At 45.8% G+C, this 19,021-nt stretch overlaps 1 protein-coding gene across 1 annotated transcript in view; it reads left to right on the top strand.

Annotated features, from left to right (window-relative positions):
• The window catches only part of MAP2K1 (mitogen-activated protein kinase kinase 1), a 72,366-nt gene extending 57,947 nt beyond the window's left edge, over nucleotides 1–14,419 (top strand). Inside the window, exons 8-11 of the mRNA XM_063925572.1 lie at nucleotides 893–957; nucleotides 8,589–8,650; nucleotides 11,709–11,754; nucleotides 13,077–14,419. Of these exons, the coding sequence (XP_063781642.1) occupies nucleotides 893–957; nucleotides 8,589–8,650; nucleotides 11,709–11,754; nucleotides 13,077–13,190 (287 nt within the window). The 3' untranslated portion in view covers nucleotides 13,191–14,419. The remainder of the gene's footprint in view (nucleotides 1–892; nucleotides 958–8,588; nucleotides 8,651–11,708; nucleotides 11,755–13,076) is intronic.
• Nucleotides 14,420–19,021: the final 4,602 nt, after the last annotated feature.

Here is a 19,021-nt window from a genome sequence, read left to right as displayed (position 1 = left end):
TCCATAATTTTAACATGTCTTAATAGCAAAACTTTGGCATGATGAGATGTGTAGTTCCTCAACCGTTGGCAGACCTGATGTTGAATATCCCTGCCTATTGAGAGTCGCTGTACTGCCTGCTATGTTTCTTCTCCATGTAGAATAATTGAATTCACAAACCTTCCCCCCCCCCATTTAACACATTGTGCCTTTGATGCTAATTGTATTGCCCCCTAAGAGTTAGAATCAAGCACAAAGATGACTGCAATCAAACTGTGTGTGTTCAACTTCCAATATCTGTTTTAGTGCAGCTATGAGTGATCCAGTTACTGCTGGAGGGATGGATTTAATCCATTTTGGCCACCACCTGTATGGCCAGGTTAGACACTGGGCCTATATGCAGAATCAGTCTTACCTTGGCCTGGATAGTGAGATGGTACTCGAAGCAGCAGAGGACAGATGATCTCCTACCAGTACAGTACATATGGGGTAGAGGGTTAACCGGTTGATGATTGTAGTTTAAAACTATGGGGTTTATGTAATAGCTTCCGATTTCACGGAAGCGGCAGGTCTTTGGCGATATAGCAGTTAAATGTAAAGGCTGAATCAGTTGCAGTTTAAATTTAGATGCAATCTCTGACGTCTCCTAAATCCTGTGTTTTTCGCTTTGTACAGTGCATTTACCTTTCACCAATTAAAAGCGAGTGTTTCACAAACTAGAGCATATTGATTTATTGCTGGCAGAAATGTGTTCTGATCTGTCTTTTCAGGTTTATACCAATATTTTCAGTGGTATTAAATATAAGGTTTTCTATTAGAATTTTACATGTCATTTTATCTGTGCTGGAAAGTGAAGGGTCTTGTGGTTTTCTTACACACTAAATACAGTACCTCCTTTTTTGTATTATTTCAGCCTATGGTCCGGACAGCCGACCTCCAATGGCCATTTTTGAGTTGCTGGATTATATTGTGAATGAGGTAAAGTAACAAGAAATTTTCAAAATCCACATGTGCGCCAACGTCTCCCGTGCACATTCGCTACCTCCCGGTGCACAAACACAGCATTTATAAACTGTCAGACTTAATGAATTTGTATTTGTTTCCCCAAGCCTCACTTGCCATACAACACTAGCCCGAACTATACCATGCACATATTTCATATAGGTGTACACTGCAGTCTGGGGTGATGACAAATGGTTTCCAGTTGTAACCTGGCCGTGGGCCTGCTTCATGTTTGTAAGTAAAGCAAAAAAAAGCAAGTAACTATGTCTGGAACAAACCATGTTACCATGCAAGGGCAGCAAATTCTTATTCTTATTATTACATTTTATTTATAGGGCGCCACAAGTGTTTCGCAGCGCCATACAAAGGACAGTACAGGTAGACAAAACTTAGCAAAACAGTAAATAAATAACAAAAATGTAGTGCAGGTAACAAAGAGCACCACAATTCTCATACTTAATGCAGCTAAGATGTAAGTAGCGAGGGAGTAATCATTGTACTACTTGGGGCTGGCAGCCATAGATAGAGAGGAGCCTTTACCAGTAGGAGAAAAAGCAGGTAAAGATGGTCGCTGACTGAAATGTGTCAAGAAGAGGGCTTAGACAACAAGAGGAAAAAGGGCCCTGCTCTGAAGAGCTAACAATCTAGTGGGAAGGGGCGACAGAAAGATGACATGAGGTGCAAGCAAGCGGGAGGTAGCCTGATGGCAGTATGCAAACAAAGCAGAGATGTTCAAGGCATGAGGCAGTGGGATGGAGGAGCAGCCTAAGGACTAGGTTATGCATTGGAGGGTTACGGGTGGGTTTTGCATGGTCGGGGAGAGTCTAATGGAGCGGGGGAGCGCGTTCCACTGAAGGGGGGCAGCACGGGCAAAATCCTGAGCTCATGCATGGGAAGCAGTGACCAAGGCAGAGGAGAGGCGATGGTCATCAGCTGACCGTAATTGGCGGGAGGGAGTATGAAGGGAGAGGAGGTTGGAGATGTAGAGAGCAGTGGAATTAGCGATGGCCTTGTATGTGAGGGTGAGGAGTTTGAAGAGGATTCTGTAGGGGAATGGGAGCCATTGTAGATTTTGTCGAAGGGGAGTGGCAGAAGTGGAGCGGCGGGAGAGGAAGATGAGCCTAGCTGCGGAGTTGAGGACAGATTGGAGGGGCGCGAGGAGGGAGCAAGTGAGGCCAGTGAGGAGAACATTGCAGTAGTCGAGTCGCGAGATGACCAGTGAGTGGATGATAAGTTTAGTTGCACTCTGGAAGAGAAATGGCCTGATGCGAGCAATGTTGCGTAGCTGGAAACGACAAGATTGCGCCAGAGCTTGGAGGATGTAGGGTGCAAAGGAGAGGGAGGAGTCAAGAGTGACGCCCAGGCAGTGGAATCTAAATACATTTAGATTTTTTTCCGTGAAGAGTAAATACTGGTTGCTTTTGCACGTAGCCCACAAATGTTAGACTGCTTTATTTTTACACTGCCACTTTAGTTTCAATTTGAAACACCCCCCCAATCTAAATCTGTTTGCACATGTTACATCTGCCCCACCTGCAGTGCAACATGGTTTTGCCCAGTACTTGCGTTTTTTGCTTTGCTTACAAACATTAATCGGGTCCCATGTCTCTAAAGGCCCAAAGCTCCAGAGATTCCCACCAGGATCTCATGCACTGTCCCCACAAACACCTAATATAATATGGGACAAAAATTAATAGATGTATTTGTACTTAACACAATGGCAGTGTCAGACAGGGCTCATGTGTAAGACAGTCACGTGGGCATTTATAAAGGATTTGCTTAAAACCGCAATATGTAACTTCATTTCTATCTTGTGTCACAGATATTTCTGCTGCGGGGTACACTGGGCTCCACAAGGAAAGACATAGGGGTGTAGAGTAGGATCTTGATCCGAGGCACCAACAGGCTCAAAAGCTTTGTCTGTTCCCAGAATGCAGAGCGTCACCTCTATAACCCCACCTCCCTACACAGGAGCTCAGTTTTGTAGTTGGTGCCGCAGATAGCAGGCACATGACAGAGGGGCTGATCTGGGCAGCCCTTAGAAGAGCTTTTTGAGAAGAAAAGTGAAGACTTCAAGGGCTGCAGCAGTGTGTACATGTCTAGTGACATTCACGGCTGCAGCTCCGGCTCTCCCCAGCGGCGCTGTACACTCCCGAACCCTGGTTGCCGGGTAACTACAGCAGGAGGCTCCGGTTTTCTTCTAAGGTCAGGCAGACACGACGGGGGCTCTCCGGGATCGCGTGGCCGCACTTCGGGGGGTGGTGAGTGGGTCCCGTTCGCGGGACCCATACTTTATCGCAATCCGGCGCAGTCAGTGGGAGGCGGGCCGCACGCGCTGGCGGTGGACACTGTGGCTGTACAGGCGATCCCTCTAGATCACCAGGGCATGGGTGCAGGTCAGGTTTTCCCTTAAAACCGTTTTACTAGTAGCCCGCAGTACCCGGTGATTTTGCCAGCAGGGGGCTAAGGCTTAGACCTGGAGCCCCTCCCCCAGCCTCAAGGCGCCATTTCCACCAAATGTTCCCGTCCTGGAGCTGCATATCTGTCTCTCCCTCACTCCCTGTCAGTGTTTGGGCGCCATTTCTCTCAGCTACACTGTTCCTGGGACTGCTTGGGCAAATCCTCCTGTGTAAAGCCGCCTGGTTGTCAGCGCTGTGACTTTACATGACCCTTGGGTATTCTACATGTCAATTAGACAGTGTTAGTTAAGAAAGAGTGCATTTAGTCAGGGTTCTCTGGTACAAGTACCCTGTGATATACATCCAGTTCTTACTATGCAGTGTTATATCTATTGACTACATAGCTATATAAGCTGGTCCAGTGCAGTGTTATTGTTAGTAATAACGTCTGCATTGTTTAACTGTGACTATATGTGTGTGCATTAGCTTGCTGAGTGGTTTCCATTTCGTGTCTCTCACTCAATTGCTATCCCTATATTCTATAACCTGAGGGGGCTTGGTGCGTCAGGTTTGATAATTATATAGGATTTTCACAAGATATACTCTAATACGTATTTTTCTCTGTGATTTTAGTCACCATATCTCTCCTGTATCTCTGCTTGTGCTGACTACACTGCGCAGGGGTTTGGGTAAGAGGTATTGTGCTGCTGCCAATTGTACTGTGTTACCTGATACTGCAAGTTAGATCATGTCTGCTTCTGAAGGTAATTGTTCTGTGGCTGAACACACTGCCGGTGTTGCTGAAGCCACAGATACCTATGAGGAGACTATAGCAGCTGTGGGCTCTGGTTCTGGGGGCTCCTTGCCCCCCAGTGGGACTGTGGCAACGGGGGTACATAATGACCCGCCGTGGGCTACTTTCTCCACGCTTCTACATACGTTCGTTAATAACTAACACCCCCTATGGGACTTCCTATGCCGGTGCAACCATATGTGGTCTCTGCAGCTAACCCGCCGTGGGTGGACAATTTATCTGCTCAATTGAAGACATTGAACCAGTCCTTGACTACTAAAAAGTCTGACCCTCGCTCGCCTAAGACCAAGGGGTCCTCTAAGCGAGCTCTTATCTGCTCACAATCCACTGCTGTCACTGACACCTCGTCTGATGAAGATGGCGCTTACACTGACCCCACAGATTCTGACACAGATACTGCTGATGGGGAGGGTAGTTTTACATGTGGATGTTCCTGATCTTTTGGAGGCTATTAAGTTAATTTTACAGATTACGGATGATCCCGAGCCATCCGCCCCTCCTAAGAAACCAGATAGGTTCAAGCGTCAGAAGGTGATTAAACAAGTTTTACCTCACTCTGACCACCTAGTGGATATACGTCAGGAACCCTGGGGAAACCCCGGAGAGAAGTTTGTGCCTCAAAAGAAGATGTTGCCTCGCTATCCCCTCGCGCCAGAGCTTTCTAAAAATTGGGAAACGCCTCCTCCAGTAGACTCACATGTGGCTAGGATGGTGGTTTCCTCAGCTCTACCTGTCACTACCATCACGTCTCTAAAAGAGCCTACGGATAAACGTGTGGGGGGTTGTTTGAAAGCGATTTACACCCTCACGGGTGCTGCACAAAGGCCCACTATTTCAGCAACATGGGCTGCAGAGGCTATTGAAGCATGGGCCCTGGAGTTAGAAGCTGAATCTCTTCTGACCATGCTAGACAATGCTTGTCATATATTGTCACAGCTTCTCACTATATTAAAGAGGCGGCTTCTGATGCCGGTATCCTAGCAGCCAAGGCCTCTACTACATCAGTCCTGGCACGCCGGATATTGTGGCTCAGATCCTGGTCCGTGGATCTGGACTCTAGAAAAACCCTGGAGGTATTCTGGAGGTACAACCTCAAGGCATTGAACAGGTTTGTGAAAGTTTCCAAGTTCTGTATGGAAACCCTTCGCTCTATAGTTCTGGCCTTGGAACCTGGGGACTACATGGTCTCCCTGGACATACAGGATGCTTACCTGCATATTCCTATAGCAGTGTCACATCAGCAATACCTGAGATTTGCGATTGGCAACCTCCATTACCAGTTTCAGGCGTTACCTTTTGGTTTAACTACGGCTCCGCGAGTCTTCACCAAAGTTATGGCGGTGATGACGGTGGCACTCCGCCGTCAAGGGGTCAGGGTACTGCCGTATCTGGACGACTTGTTAATCCTGGCAAATTCCTCAGAAATTCTCCTACGTCATCTGGATATGACTGTCCCGTTTCTACAAGCCCACGGGTGGCTCATCAACTGGAAGAAATCCTCCCTGGTCCCTGCTCAGAGCATGGTGCACCTGTGAGCGCTATTGGACACTCACAACCAGCGGTTGTTCTTGTCTCAGGAGAAAGTCCTGAAGCTTCAGGACAGGATTCATTGCTTCCTTTCTCGTCCACAAGTGTCGATACATTCGGCGATGCAGGTGCTGGGCCTCATGGTGTCAGCATTCGACATGGTGGAGTATGCTCATTTCCATTCTCGCCCCCTCCAGAGGCTAATTCTAGCTAAGTGGGACGGCCTGCCTCACCGGATCAGGTCTCACATGATCTCATTGACTCCGGAGGTCCGTCTGTCGCTGCACTGGTGGCTCCAGGACCAACGATTGTGCAGGGGCCGTCCCTTCTGGATATCCAACTGGGTCCTGTTGACGACAGATGCCAGTCTAAGAGGTTGGGGAGCGGTGCTGGAGCAACACTCCCTTCAGGGTCGGTGGACCAAGGAGGAATATCTCCTCTCGATCAACATTCTGGAATTGCGGGCGGTCTTCAATGCGTTTAACCTGGCCCAGCATTTAATTCAGAACCGTCCTGTTCAAGTACAGTCGGACAACGCCACCACAGTGGCTTACATAAATCATCAAGGCGGCACTCGAAGCCGTTTGGCAATGAAGGAAGTCTCGCGGATTCTACATTGGGCGGAACGCCATCTACCGGCCATATCGGCAATATTCATTCCGGGGGTCCTGAATTGGGAAGCGGACTTTCTCAGTCGTCAGGACGTACACACCGGAGAGTGGGGCCTCCATCCAGAAGTGTTTCAACTCCTAGTGGAAAAGTGGGGCCTTCCAGACGTAGATCTGATGGCGTCTCGACACAATCATAAGGTTCCGGTCTAAGAAGCAAGGACAAGGGATCCTCAAGCAGCATTCGTGGATGCGCTGGCGGTGCCGTGGAGGTTTCGGCTGCCGTACGTGTTCCCTCCGGTGTCACTCCTGCCCAGGGTAATTCGGAAGTTCAAGCAAGAAAGAGAGGAATTCTGCTTCTCATAGCTCCAGCGTGGCCCAGAAGGCACTGGTTCTCAGACCTGCAGGGCCTATCGTCCGAGTGTCCAATTCTACTTCCACAACGCCCAGACCTCCTCGTTCAAGGCCCCTGTGTCTACCAGGACCTAGCCCGGCTGTCTTTGACGGCGTGGCTCTTGAAGCTTCCGTCTTGAGGGCTAAAGGGTTTTCTGAGGCGGTCATTCAAACTATGTTGCGGGCCCGGAAACTGGCTTCTGCTCGGATTTACTATAGGGTCTGGCATTCTTACTTTGTTTGGTGCGCATCTAACGATTATGACACTTCCAAGTTTAGTATAGCCAAGCTATTGGCCTTTCTTCAGCAGGGCCTGGACTTAGGCCTGCGTCTGGCCTACCTCAAGGTTCAAATATCTGCCTTGTCGGTGTGGTTTCAGAGAGAGTGCGACCTTACCTGATGTGCATACCTTCACTCAGGGTGTTTTGTGTATCCAACCTCCCTATGTCACGCTTGTGGCTCCTTGGGACTTGTTGGTGGTTTTGGAGCCGTTACAAGAGTCTCCGTTTGAACCTCTTGGTTCAGCTGATCTTAAGTGGCTTTCCCTTAAGGTGGTGTTTCTGCTGGCTATTGCTTCAGCTAGAAGAGTGTCGGATTTGGGTGCCTTGTCTTGTAGTTCCCCATATCTGATATTTCACCGTGACCGGGCAATTCTTAGGACTCGTCCCGGTTATTTGCCTAAGGTGGTTTCTTCGTTCCACCTTAACCAGGAGATTGTGGTTCCGGCACTTGTTTCTCCTGATCTGTCTCCCAAAGAGCGGTCTTTGGTTGTGGTACGGGCTCTCCGTATCTATGTGAAGAGAACTGCTTCTATTAGGAAATCTGATTCTCTCTTTGTGCTGTTTGGATTTCACAAACGGGGCTGGCCTGCTCACAAGCAAACTTTGGCCAGATGGATTAGAATGGTGATTGCACATGCTTATGTGAAGGCTGGTCTATCAGCTCCTGCTCACATTACGGCCCATTCTCTGTTTGACCTTCTTGGGCGGCCCGCCGTGGTGCGACCCTTGAACAATAGTGCAAGGCGACTACGTGGTCCTCAGTGAACACGTTCATAAGGTTCTATGCCTTCGATACTGCCGCTTCCCAGGATGCTTCCTTTGGATGCCGGGTTCTTGTGCCCGCTACAGTGCGTCCCCTCCCATAAGGAACTGCTTTAGGAAATCCCCAATGTCTTTCCTTGTGGAGCCCAGTGTACCCCGCAGCAGAAAACAAGTTTTATGGTAAGAACTTACCTTTGTTAAAACTCTTTCTGCGAGGTACACTGGGCTCCACAAGGCGGCCACCCTGATGCACTTAGCGTCTTTGGGTTGGTATGGCATTAGCCGCTGACACTTCTCCTGTCGTGAGAGTGTGGTGTATGTGGCTACTAACCGTTGTCGTCTATTTTGCCTGCTACTGCATTGGGCTGGTTAACTAAAAACTGAGCTCCTGTGCAGGGAGGCGGGGTTATAGAGGAGGCGGCGCTATGCATTCTGGGAACTGTCAAAGCTTTTGAGCCTGTTGGTGCCTCGGATCAAGATCCTACTCTACACCCCTATGTCTTTCCTTGTGGAGCCCAGTGTACCTCGCAGAAAGTTTTAACAAAGGTAAGTTCTTACCATAAAGTTCGTTTTCTAGTTATCTGCCTACACCTGCTTGTGTTTTAAAAATGTAGTGTATATTTGTTACTGCTAAAAAGGACTTTCTTTACCTGACATCTCTCTAAATAATGGAAGTTCAGATGTGTCAGAGTGAAGACATCTGGTGCAGTCCCTCTATTGCTGTGTGCTACAGTCTCATGTACTTGTTTTACAGTCGTTTCATGTTGCAGTGTTGTTACAATATGATGATCATTGCGTGTGCCTTGTATTTCTCCATCTACAGCCTCCTCCCAAGTTGCCTATCAGAGTGTTTGGAGCAGAGTTCCAGGACTTTGTGAATAAATGGTGAGTTTCACCACCACATGCCGCTCATATTATGCAAGAGTGCATGAAGGAGGGCTGGCAGTGTGCCCTGTGCTGTGTTACTTATGCAAGTGAATTATTTCTAGCATCCAGATGGTACTCCATATTCCAGTATCTAATCATAGATACCCATTTAGCTAGAGGTGTAAATGATGTTGCTCATCTATTTCTAAGCAGAAAACGGAATAACGGTCTATAGGGACTGATCCATGTACAAATATTAGCTAAGAGATGGGGGTGAGATGTTTGCTGGCTAATCAGCCAAAGACCGGTACAGTTTAGTGCATGTTCGTGAGAATACACATGTAATACTGGGATAGCAATACAGAGTAGCAATTACCCCAGCATCCAGGGAACGAGGGGTGGGTAGACACCCAGCTCGGTTTAGGTTTGAGCTGGTAGTCTGGGGAGAACACTTCTTGGACATTATTTGTGATTAGACTGGTCTATATTGAAGCAGAGGAACCTCATGCTTGATGGGGTCTCCGAATATAAAATTCTGCTTGACCTGTCTTTTGCTGGGACTTGTTAGGGATTTGGGGAGAGGGCACGCTGACCATTTATAATACATTTTTATTACATGGTACACATTTCAAATTGAATATATATGTGCAACTTCTGATGTATGTACGGTTTATGTAATGAGCTGTATGTGCAGTTCACGATGTTTGCTAATCAGAGGACACACATGCATAATGTAGTTTTTACGTAAGTGCCACCTGCTGCTTAAAATCAGTATTGCATGCCCATTAAAATATGGTTTCATGATACAGTACCTTAATAGAGCAAACTTTTTTTTTATTCACTGAAAAGTGTCAGGTACAGATGATAGATGGCATAAACAACCAAACATGTTACAAGTCGCGTGGTACACATACATTACAGTGCGTCATCATTTTCATAGAAAGCATGTCAGAAACATATGTATAGTACTAGGATACTTGCAATAACAATAAATGATATATCAAATCTGTACACAAATATATCATCGGGTGCAATATACTTTTAAAACACAACCTAACCAAATAAAGCAGGCAAATGCCTACAAGGAAAAAAAAACCAAAACATATATAGAAACACAAACGTATGGAAGGTACAGAGGGAAAAGTGTACTGCAAGTATAACGAGAGTAATTGGGAAGAACAAGCTCCAAAGAACCAAACCCAAGGACGTTGCTACAGGTTCAAAGAAGGCTAAAAAGGTTATAAAGATTCTTGCCAGGGAGACCATATTTTCCCAAATTTAGAACTGGCATTATGTTGCATGTAAACAAAATGTTCCTTAGAGATAGTCATTCACCAGTGCCCTGAAGGAGGAAAAAGTGTGTCCTTTAGGATCCATCCAAAGTCGTGTAATACACACCTTGGCCAAAGCACAGACATTATGAACCTATAATTCCTCCCTACTTGAAAGGGAAACAGAGCCCACTATTCCCAGTACACGCAATTTAGGGGTTAATACTCTCAGGGGTATCCCAGTATTTTCCAGAACCGACCTGACCTGAGACCAAAAGGACTGTATAATAGGACATGTCCATACAAGATGCCAGAAAGTACCCTGGGCAATTGCGCATTTAGGGCAGGCGTCAGAGCGCCCACCTACAAACCCAGCAAGTCCAACTGGTGTCGTATAAGTCCTATGAAATATGAAAACCTGTATCTGCTGAAACCTAAGAGATTTGGTAACGGCACGTGGGTATGCCATAGCAAGTTCCCATTCCTTCTCATCCACCGTGCCCAGGTCGACCTCCAGCTTCGCACGTAAGCGAGAGAGTGGGCCAGTGTGATGCAAGGCAAGGAGATGTAGGTAGGAGAGGGAACTTGTCCTATTGTGGCTAAGATTAAATACAAAAGTCTTAATTACAAACGGGAGAATTGCAGGAGGAGAGTTCCCGAACTGAGTCCGCAGTACGTGACAAAGCTGGAGGAAACGGTAGAAATACGAGTTGGCAAACCAAACTCATCCCACAATTGCTGGAAGGATTTCAGTGTACCACCACTATAGAGTTGGGACAAAGAAATCACAGATTTGGGGGCCCATGCACCACGCCCAGCAAGAGACTTTAGCTCAGGGAGCCAGCGAGAGTACCAGAGGGGAGTATCCGGATCAAAACCATCAAACTTAGTGAGCACTCGCAACGCCTGCCAAATTTTTGCAGCCTGAAAAACAATGGGAGGAGAGAAGGGGGATAAATTCCCGCTCGGCAAAACATGCACAGGTGAAAAATCAGGGAAGTAGCTGCAAGGACTGCACATCAGTGTCCTGTAGCCAAAGCCTGAGGTGCGTAAACTGAGCAGCATAATAATATAGTTGGAAGTTGGGGAGCGCTAGTCCACCTTCCGCCCTAGGTCTGGTGAGAATATCTATCTGCAGTCGGGGTCACCCGTTGTCCCAAATCAGTGAAGAGAGAATACTATTCAGTTTCCTAAAGAATGAGGGAAATATATAGACAAGAGATTGCAAGAGTATATACAGAATCTTGGGCAGCAATATCATTTTAACAAGGTTGACCCTGCCGGTAACCGCCAATGGACGTTTACACCATGATTTAAATTTACGTATAATTTGTTGCGTTAATGGGTCGAGATTTAAAGGGGATGAAATCGGAGGGATCATTAGTGATCTGTATGCCGAGGTATTTAAATTGGCTAGTCCAGCACAAGGGCAAGGACATTTTTGGAGCAGCAGGAGGGGAGCCAATGACTGGCATTATAAATGACTTGGACCAATTTATGAGAAGGCCAGGAAATCTACCAAACTCCTCTTTCACCTGTAGAAGTTGTGGCATGGACACAGTATAGTCTTGCAAAAACAGCAGCAGGTCGTCCGCATAGAGGGCAATCAGCTAGGCATCTGCAGAGCCTCATCACTCCCATAGTGATAGATGCATTGCAGCTTAGGGGCGATCTGTAATTCCAGCCATAGGGCTGCAGAGAAGTTTAAGTTCATCTTTTGCAAGATACAAATGAAACTAAAACTAGTGGACATTTTATTTAAGCTTACAGTCTTGTAATCAGTGGTGTTGTTTTTAATTTTCCAGCTTGGTGAAAAATCCAGCAGATAGAGCGGATCTCAAACAGCTTATGGTAATAACCTTTTTTCCATTGATTTCTGAAAGGCAGTGCATTCTTCTATAGGGACACTAACCTCAAACACCTTCGGGGCCATTGCAGTGACTTGCATTGTGTATACAGCCGCAGCGTTCCCATCTGTATGCTTGGTTTTATACCCATCATTATCCAAGCAACATTGCAGCAGCTTTATACCAGTAACATGAGATGTCTGAAAACTGGTGTATATAATCAGCTCTGCCTAGCTTACACAATCCTTATTTAATAGAAAAATATAGCAGCTTGTGAAAGAAAAGGTTTGGTTAGCTGAATATTTACTCCTACCCCTAGTTAGCAGGACCACAGAACTGAATGTAGGGATCTGCACCTATTACAGTCATGTGATCCTCTTCCTTCAGGTAATAGAATGTCACATTCCAGCAAGTGCTAGAACCAGTTCAATGGGATTTGTTACAAGTGTAAAATATATGAACCCACCATTCTCTGCAGAAAAAAATAAAAACTAAATTTTCTTTTCACCTTACACTGAACATCTGCATTATTATTATTATTATTATTATTATTATTATCCTTTATTTATATGGCGCCACAAGGGTTCTGCATCGCCCAATTACAGAGTACATACGCACATAATCAAAACAGGAAAACAGTGACTTACAGTTGAAGACAATATAGGACAAGTACAGGGTAACTAAGCATAACTACACCAGTAAACATGAGATAAGTTCCAGGTGGCCAAAAAACTGCGGGATCTGGGCAGTTGAGGATTATTAAAGTAAGAATAGTATAAGCACATGAGGGAAGAGGGCCCTACTCGTGAGAGCTTACATTCTTAGGGATTCTAAGGGATCTAAGTGGCATTGATGGCCACTCATTGACAGCTGAAGAAGGGGGGGGGGGGGCAGATATAACATGTGCAGAGAGAGTTAGATTTGGGTGGGGTGTGTTAAAACCGAAATCTAAATTGCAGTGTCAAAATAAAGCAGCCAGTATTTACCCTGCACGGAAACAATATAACCTACCCAAATCTAACTCTCTCTGCACGTGTTATATCTGACCCCCTGCAGTGCACATGGTTTTGCCCATTAGCAAACAAATTTGCTGCTGCGATCAGGTCTGAATTAGGTCCCATGTTCAGTGCACTTTTGTACCTGCACTACAATGAAGGAAAGGGAAGAACAGAATCCAGGACAATAAGTGGATTAATGTATCACTTGTTGATATTGTACGGCTTCACTTTCCTACTTGCCATATTGTTATTGTCATAGGTTTTATTGATTTTGTGCGTAAACAAAGTTCATTTTTGCCTTTCATTCTATGCATTTCCCCACTCTCAGGTTCACAGTTTCATTAAGACCGCAGAGTTGGAAGAGGTGGATTTTGCTGGATGGCTCTGTTCTACTATGGGCCTAAAACAACCCAGTACCCCAACTCATGCAGCCGGTGTGTGAGGGAAACGCGATGAGAAGTTGGTCCTGGCAGAGAGCCACCGCCGACATATCCGGATCCTGTCACCCTGCAGAATGTGCCAAAAAGAAATGGTTTACTTTCATTCTAGTAACCCCCTTCATCCAAAGAAGGGTCTGCAGGGCATGGGTCACAAATAGATGTATCTCCCCCGTGTCTCCTGTGGGCTTCACCTGCAGTAAGATCCCTGCTTTTATCCCATGATGCTTTGTGGTACCTGTGATGCTTTCTGGAGAAACCCCAGTCTGTGATTTAGGTGAATGAACTGTACATTTTAATTTAGCAACAAAAGATTCAGTGGGTCAGTCCCATTGTGGAACCAATCTCCAGCCAATCAGCCAGATGCTGCATTACATACTGTATTGTAGTCTATTTCTTCAGGTTATATAACCAGAAAGATATGATATAGTTTATTTTCTAACAATAATTAGCCAGCTATTTTTCTCTAGAAAATATTTTTCTTCACATTAAAAAATCGGCTTATACCGGTTGCAATGAGACTGCCTAGCATGCTATGAATACTTACCAGACCGGCAGCCTGTAACTGTGCCATCTGCCGATATGAGCCATGCAAGTTCCATGCAGCTAGTTGGAACTGGCACCCAAAGCCATAACCCAGGTCACCTTTTAAGAATTTGCCTTTTGTGGGGGGGATTGATTCTGGAGAAGTGATCTCCTCTCTGCCGGAGCACTGGTCTGTCTGTTGCACTTCATCTCTACTGGTACAAACCACTCAATGTCTTTGTATGAATTTAAGTATAAATTATAAAAACAAATGTGAAAAATGTTATAACTGCCAAAGTAAATGAATCTGTTGCTGTGGAGACTACATTATACATGTATACGAGCAATGGACAGGGAATATAAAAAGCTTTTAATGAGAAGACCTGCATGTTGCTCCGGTAGAGAGGTTGCGTGTGTCCAGCTGTGGGTCTGCCTCCTGCCTGTGCCTCTTCACCTGTCCTAACTTTTCATATTTATTTTATATTTGAATGTGATGTGATCAAACAGCATCCTCTTGCGGTGTCGGGCTTCTCCGCCTCATTCATTTCCTATACGGAGTGTGTGTAAGCACCCTGCTCCTTACAGCAAACACTCCAATGTGATGGTGGGGAGGGTAAATCTACCATCAGAAGCCTTCAGTCCTTATAATCTGTACCTCTGGAATCTTCAGATGTATTATCTTTGCCTATAATAAATATATTACCAAAAACTTTGTCTGATCTGTATGAGTATGTACAAATATAGTCGCCTATTTGTTCTGTCAGTGTTTTTAATACTGCAAAAGGCAGATCACGAACCAGGATTTTCCTAGAACCGTTCAGTGCAGTTGGCAGAGACCAGCACTGATGTCACACTGACATTTTGTGGTTGAAAGCCAGGACTCTGCCTGGATTTGTTCTCGGACCCAGTTTCTTCTGATCCAGGCCCAACTAGAGACAACCAGTAGTGAGCCCCCAGTATTTAAGTTTGTTGGATAATGCCGACTCAGTAGGTAGTGAACTTGAACTAAAGCTGGGTGCACATTGGAGAGATGGGCATTCATTCCAACATTGGAAAAAATGCTCTTGAGCCCAGATTCTGTGTACACACTGGGACGACTTTAATGAAGGATGGATATCGCTAGGTTTGATATGCAGCATATCAAACCTAGCGTCCGTTGCTAGGGAGCGTGCAATCAGCCGTACACACTGAGCGATGTAGGGGATTTGTCATCATGAAATGGCAAATTGGCCTGACATCACTCCAGTGCGTACCCAGCTTTAGGCATAAGACAGACAGCAGGCAAGTTCCATAAGTTAAGAAAAAAGCAGGTTTGCTTCCGCACTGGTTATTAGTATTTTTTTGGAAATAATTAGTATAAACCAACATTTGTGAAATAATGGGGTACAAATCCCTACATTCCCACTGTTGGTGGTGCACCAAGAAGTCAGTAATTGCTTACTGTGTACAAAGATCAAAAGGGAAAAGTAAAAAGACTCCTTTTTTGGTGCACTCTTAAAAAGAACAATATAATATGTCTGATTAAAGATATTAAAGCATAACTTTTACTTATTACTTTAAAATAATGTCTCCTAAAGAATAAAATCAATCTAGGCAGTAAACGGAGAATTGGGATAACATGTATCACATTCTTGTGCCCCTCATTGGGCAATAATCAACAGTAGAATCTAGATAGATCCTTCTACCATAATCTGCACACCTGCTTTATTTGACGTCAAATGATGCTGTCCTGATAAAAGTTAATGTACAATGTATAATTCTCCTGAACTCACAAACAACATGTGACTGGTAAGTGTAGCCTAGAGTGGCTGAAGAATAACAATAGAACCAAAAAGTGAATCTGCTGTCAACATTAGACTGGATGTTAACCTACTACAGAGTATTCACTGGGGGTCTCCCACCAGATACTGGCTCGGGTGTAGTATGGCTGACCGCCGGTCAGCTTACCGACGCCGGGATCCCGGCAGCATACCGATGCCGGGATCCCGGCGGGGAGGGGCGAGTTCAGCAAGCCCCTTGCGGGCTCGCCACGCTGCGGGCTCAGGTTCTATTCCCACTCTATGGGTGTCGTGGACACCCACGAGTGGAAATAGTCCCTGTTGGTCGGCATGCCGACCATCGGGATACTGAGCGGGCGGGATGGTGGAGGAGGTCATGTGACTGTCGGTCAGCAGACCGCCGGTCACATGAATACCACCCACTGGCTCGGCCCTATACTGAATGGCTTCCAAGATTGGACGGGGTTGGGCATATGCAGTATGGTATGATAGTAGGTCACTGATGTGCACCACTCCTGAATCGTTGAGGAGAGTTCAGAAAGATAGAAGGATAGAGGAAGAAGCAGTAAAGATGGGTCTGCTTTTGGCATTAGACAGTGAAAGGATAATTCCCACCAGTTGGAAAACTGCCGTGGGAAATAATCACTGAATAACCAATGAGAGTCCGGAAATTGGAAATAAATAGGTAGATTAAGTTCTGGAGTTAAACTAATTTGTTCATAAAACACATACAGATTTAAATGGTGTTGTGGGAGTATAGTGTAACAGGTACACAGATTAAACCAACAATGAGCAAAGCACACAAAAGTAGAAGGAATTTAAAATCTATATAGTAGCCATTATTGCACAGTGTGCAAAAATCATATTTTTACGCCCCTCATTGGGCAATATGTGGCGAGGAATTCAAGGTCAATACCTATATACAACTCTGTACAGCTTGTTTTACATGTGCATAAATACAAACTACCCTAAGGATCACTGTTGCACAATATATAGTTAACTGTAATCCAAAACCGTATAGTGGTTCTCTGTCTCACGTAGGGCCTAATTCAGATCTGTTCGCTCGCTAGCATTTTTCGCTGCGCAGCGATCAGGTAACTACTGCGCATGCACTGCAAGGCGCAGGTGCGCTGTGCGGTTACGAAGCGGATCGTTGTTGTGCACTGGTTCTAGCGACTAAACCATTCGCACAGCCGTTCGCAAGGAGATTGACAGGTAGAGAGTGTTTTTGTGGGGGGCAACTGACCGTTTTCTGGGAGTGGTTGGAAAAACGCAGGCGTGTCAAAGTGTTTGCACGGCGGGTGTCTGACATCAATTCCGGGCTCGAATAGGCTTAAGTGATCGCAGCGGCTGAGTAAGGTCAGAGCTACTCAGAAACTGCACAAGCTGTTTTTGTACAGGGCGGCTGCAAAAGCGTTCGCACACTTGCAAAGCTAAAATACACTCCCCTATAGGCGGAGACTATCTGTTCGCAGCGCTGCAAAAAAATAGCTAGCGAGCGAACAGATCTGAATTAGGCCCTTAGACAGAGAACTAGATATAATTGTAGTCAAAACAGATATACACAAGGATTACTATAATCAGAAACAGTGTTGCCACTGAGACCTTATGTGGCTAATAATCTGAATGCCATTATGGCCAAAGTACTAGTTCAAAAAAGTGCTACAATGATACTGTGTATCAAGAATAATTAAACTGTCCTATCACAGAATGCTGTAATCAGCTAGTGGAGCTGAAACCAAGTTTCTAATTAGTGATAGCCAGGTGACATATGTAAAAATATACACTGAAGATATAGAGGTATCTGTAAAGTACACCAAGAAAAAGGCACTATAGTGCAGAAAAAAGTTGTGTCAACATATGATCATTTGTGTACAAGTCATTCAAAATCAGGCATATTTGAGACAAGAGACAGGGTGAGTATACGGTTACTACTCCCGGTATTCTCATAGGAGAACTTGTAATGGAGCTACGGGAAATAGCCGCTTCTCAGGGCCTCAATGGAGTGTGCTGCACGTGCAGAAAGGAGCGGCCATCTCGGCCTGGACACGGAGAGGGCACGCTACTGTCACTGCTGCTCGGAATGGATAATAGAGCCGGACCTGCCGCCGCTACTGTCACTGCTGCTCGGAAAACGCGTTTCGCTCTCGATTGTGGCTTGGTCACTACCATAATGTACCATTATGTTGAGAAGAACTTTGAAGAGAGTTTGAGGGCATGAATCCATTGAGGAAAGAAATGTCCAGGCTAGTCAGACTATTCAACACTGCAAGCCAAGACCATGGGCTGGCATACACTCCCCTGACAACCTACCAGGTGATAAGCTACTGGACCTGACTATTGCCTCACACAGCAAGATAAGGCGAATGGTCTATGATGCCTATGGCCAATACAATCACACAAATTGCATATGACTTAAAAATAGGGTTGCCATAATATCCATTTAATTCAGGACACGAATTACACAGGTTCTGTGGCTGGCTAAATTCAAATCTGCATTTCACCTGGTTTTAATCCGCCCCAGAGCCTGTGTAAATCATAGGTGTCCCGGGTTAAAGAGATATTATAGCAACAGGATGCACCTTAAGACACAGGGGAGCTGCTGTTAGGAGCTCCATGCTTTCTTTTATGATTTTCTTTACTTTTTAGTTATTTGATCGTCAGAGCAGGTAGCAGGGACGTCCCATAGGGCACCTGCGTTACTGCTCCAGCAAACCCTGCTAGTACCGTGACACTGATGACTAGGCCAGTGATCTCGGCGGGCACCGGCTGGATCTTCCTAGCAAACAGCTCCTTCTGGACCCAGGCCGCAGCTGGACATACAGGGGAACAGGTAAGGTGAATCCCTGCTTGAAGGGAATCACGTGTACTACAGTCCACAGTGGCCATTAGCCTCTGGTGACTGAGACCACCGGTGGCATTGATGGTGGGGACTGGTTCACTCTCATTTGCTAGACCACCAGGGCTATAATATGTGTCTGGTTTTGGGAGACACTTGTAAAGGCTGGGACAGCCCTGGGGGGTTATGTCAGCATAGGAGAGGTGAGCTCTCCCCATTAGCCCCTGCCCAGGGTGTGATTCCTTTGACGATTTTCACGCCTTTTGAGCTGTTACTTCTACCCTCCTCCCCCAGTGTGACGCTCAACAGCCATTGTTGCACAAGCCTGCCACAGCAAGTCTCAGGAGCCGGATCTAGTCTCCCTGTATACAGATAGAGCCTCCCTCATCATTGTAGTTTCTCCGCCCAAAAGGAGTATTTGTCGAGCCTTAGCTATAGCTCAGGTTGTTGAGGTGTTGCATGGAAAGGCATGTTAGGGTGCAACAACATACACAGCATGCAATACACATCTTCACCACTGGGTGGCTAATGCTCCACTAATCCAGTCCTATAGAGAGAATAGCGGCGGATGGATATACAGTACAATAATCGTACTGTAATAATGTACTCTTAGGTTGGCCTGGCAAATGGGCAGTGAAAACTGTAATGTTATACACAGCCCAACAGTTAGATTGAGAGAGTCAATCATGAACTT

This window comes from Pseudophryne corroboree, chromosome 6 (assembly GCF_028390025.1).
Source record: "Pseudophryne corroboree isolate aPseCor3 chromosome 6, aPseCor3.hap2, whole genome shotgun sequence".
Lineage (NCBI taxonomy): Eukaryota > Metazoa > Chordata > Amphibia > Anura > Myobatrachidae > Pseudophryne > Pseudophryne corroboree.
The sequence above is the reverse complement of the archived record's forward strand: the minus strand, read 5'-3'. Positions and strand labels throughout refer to the sequence as shown.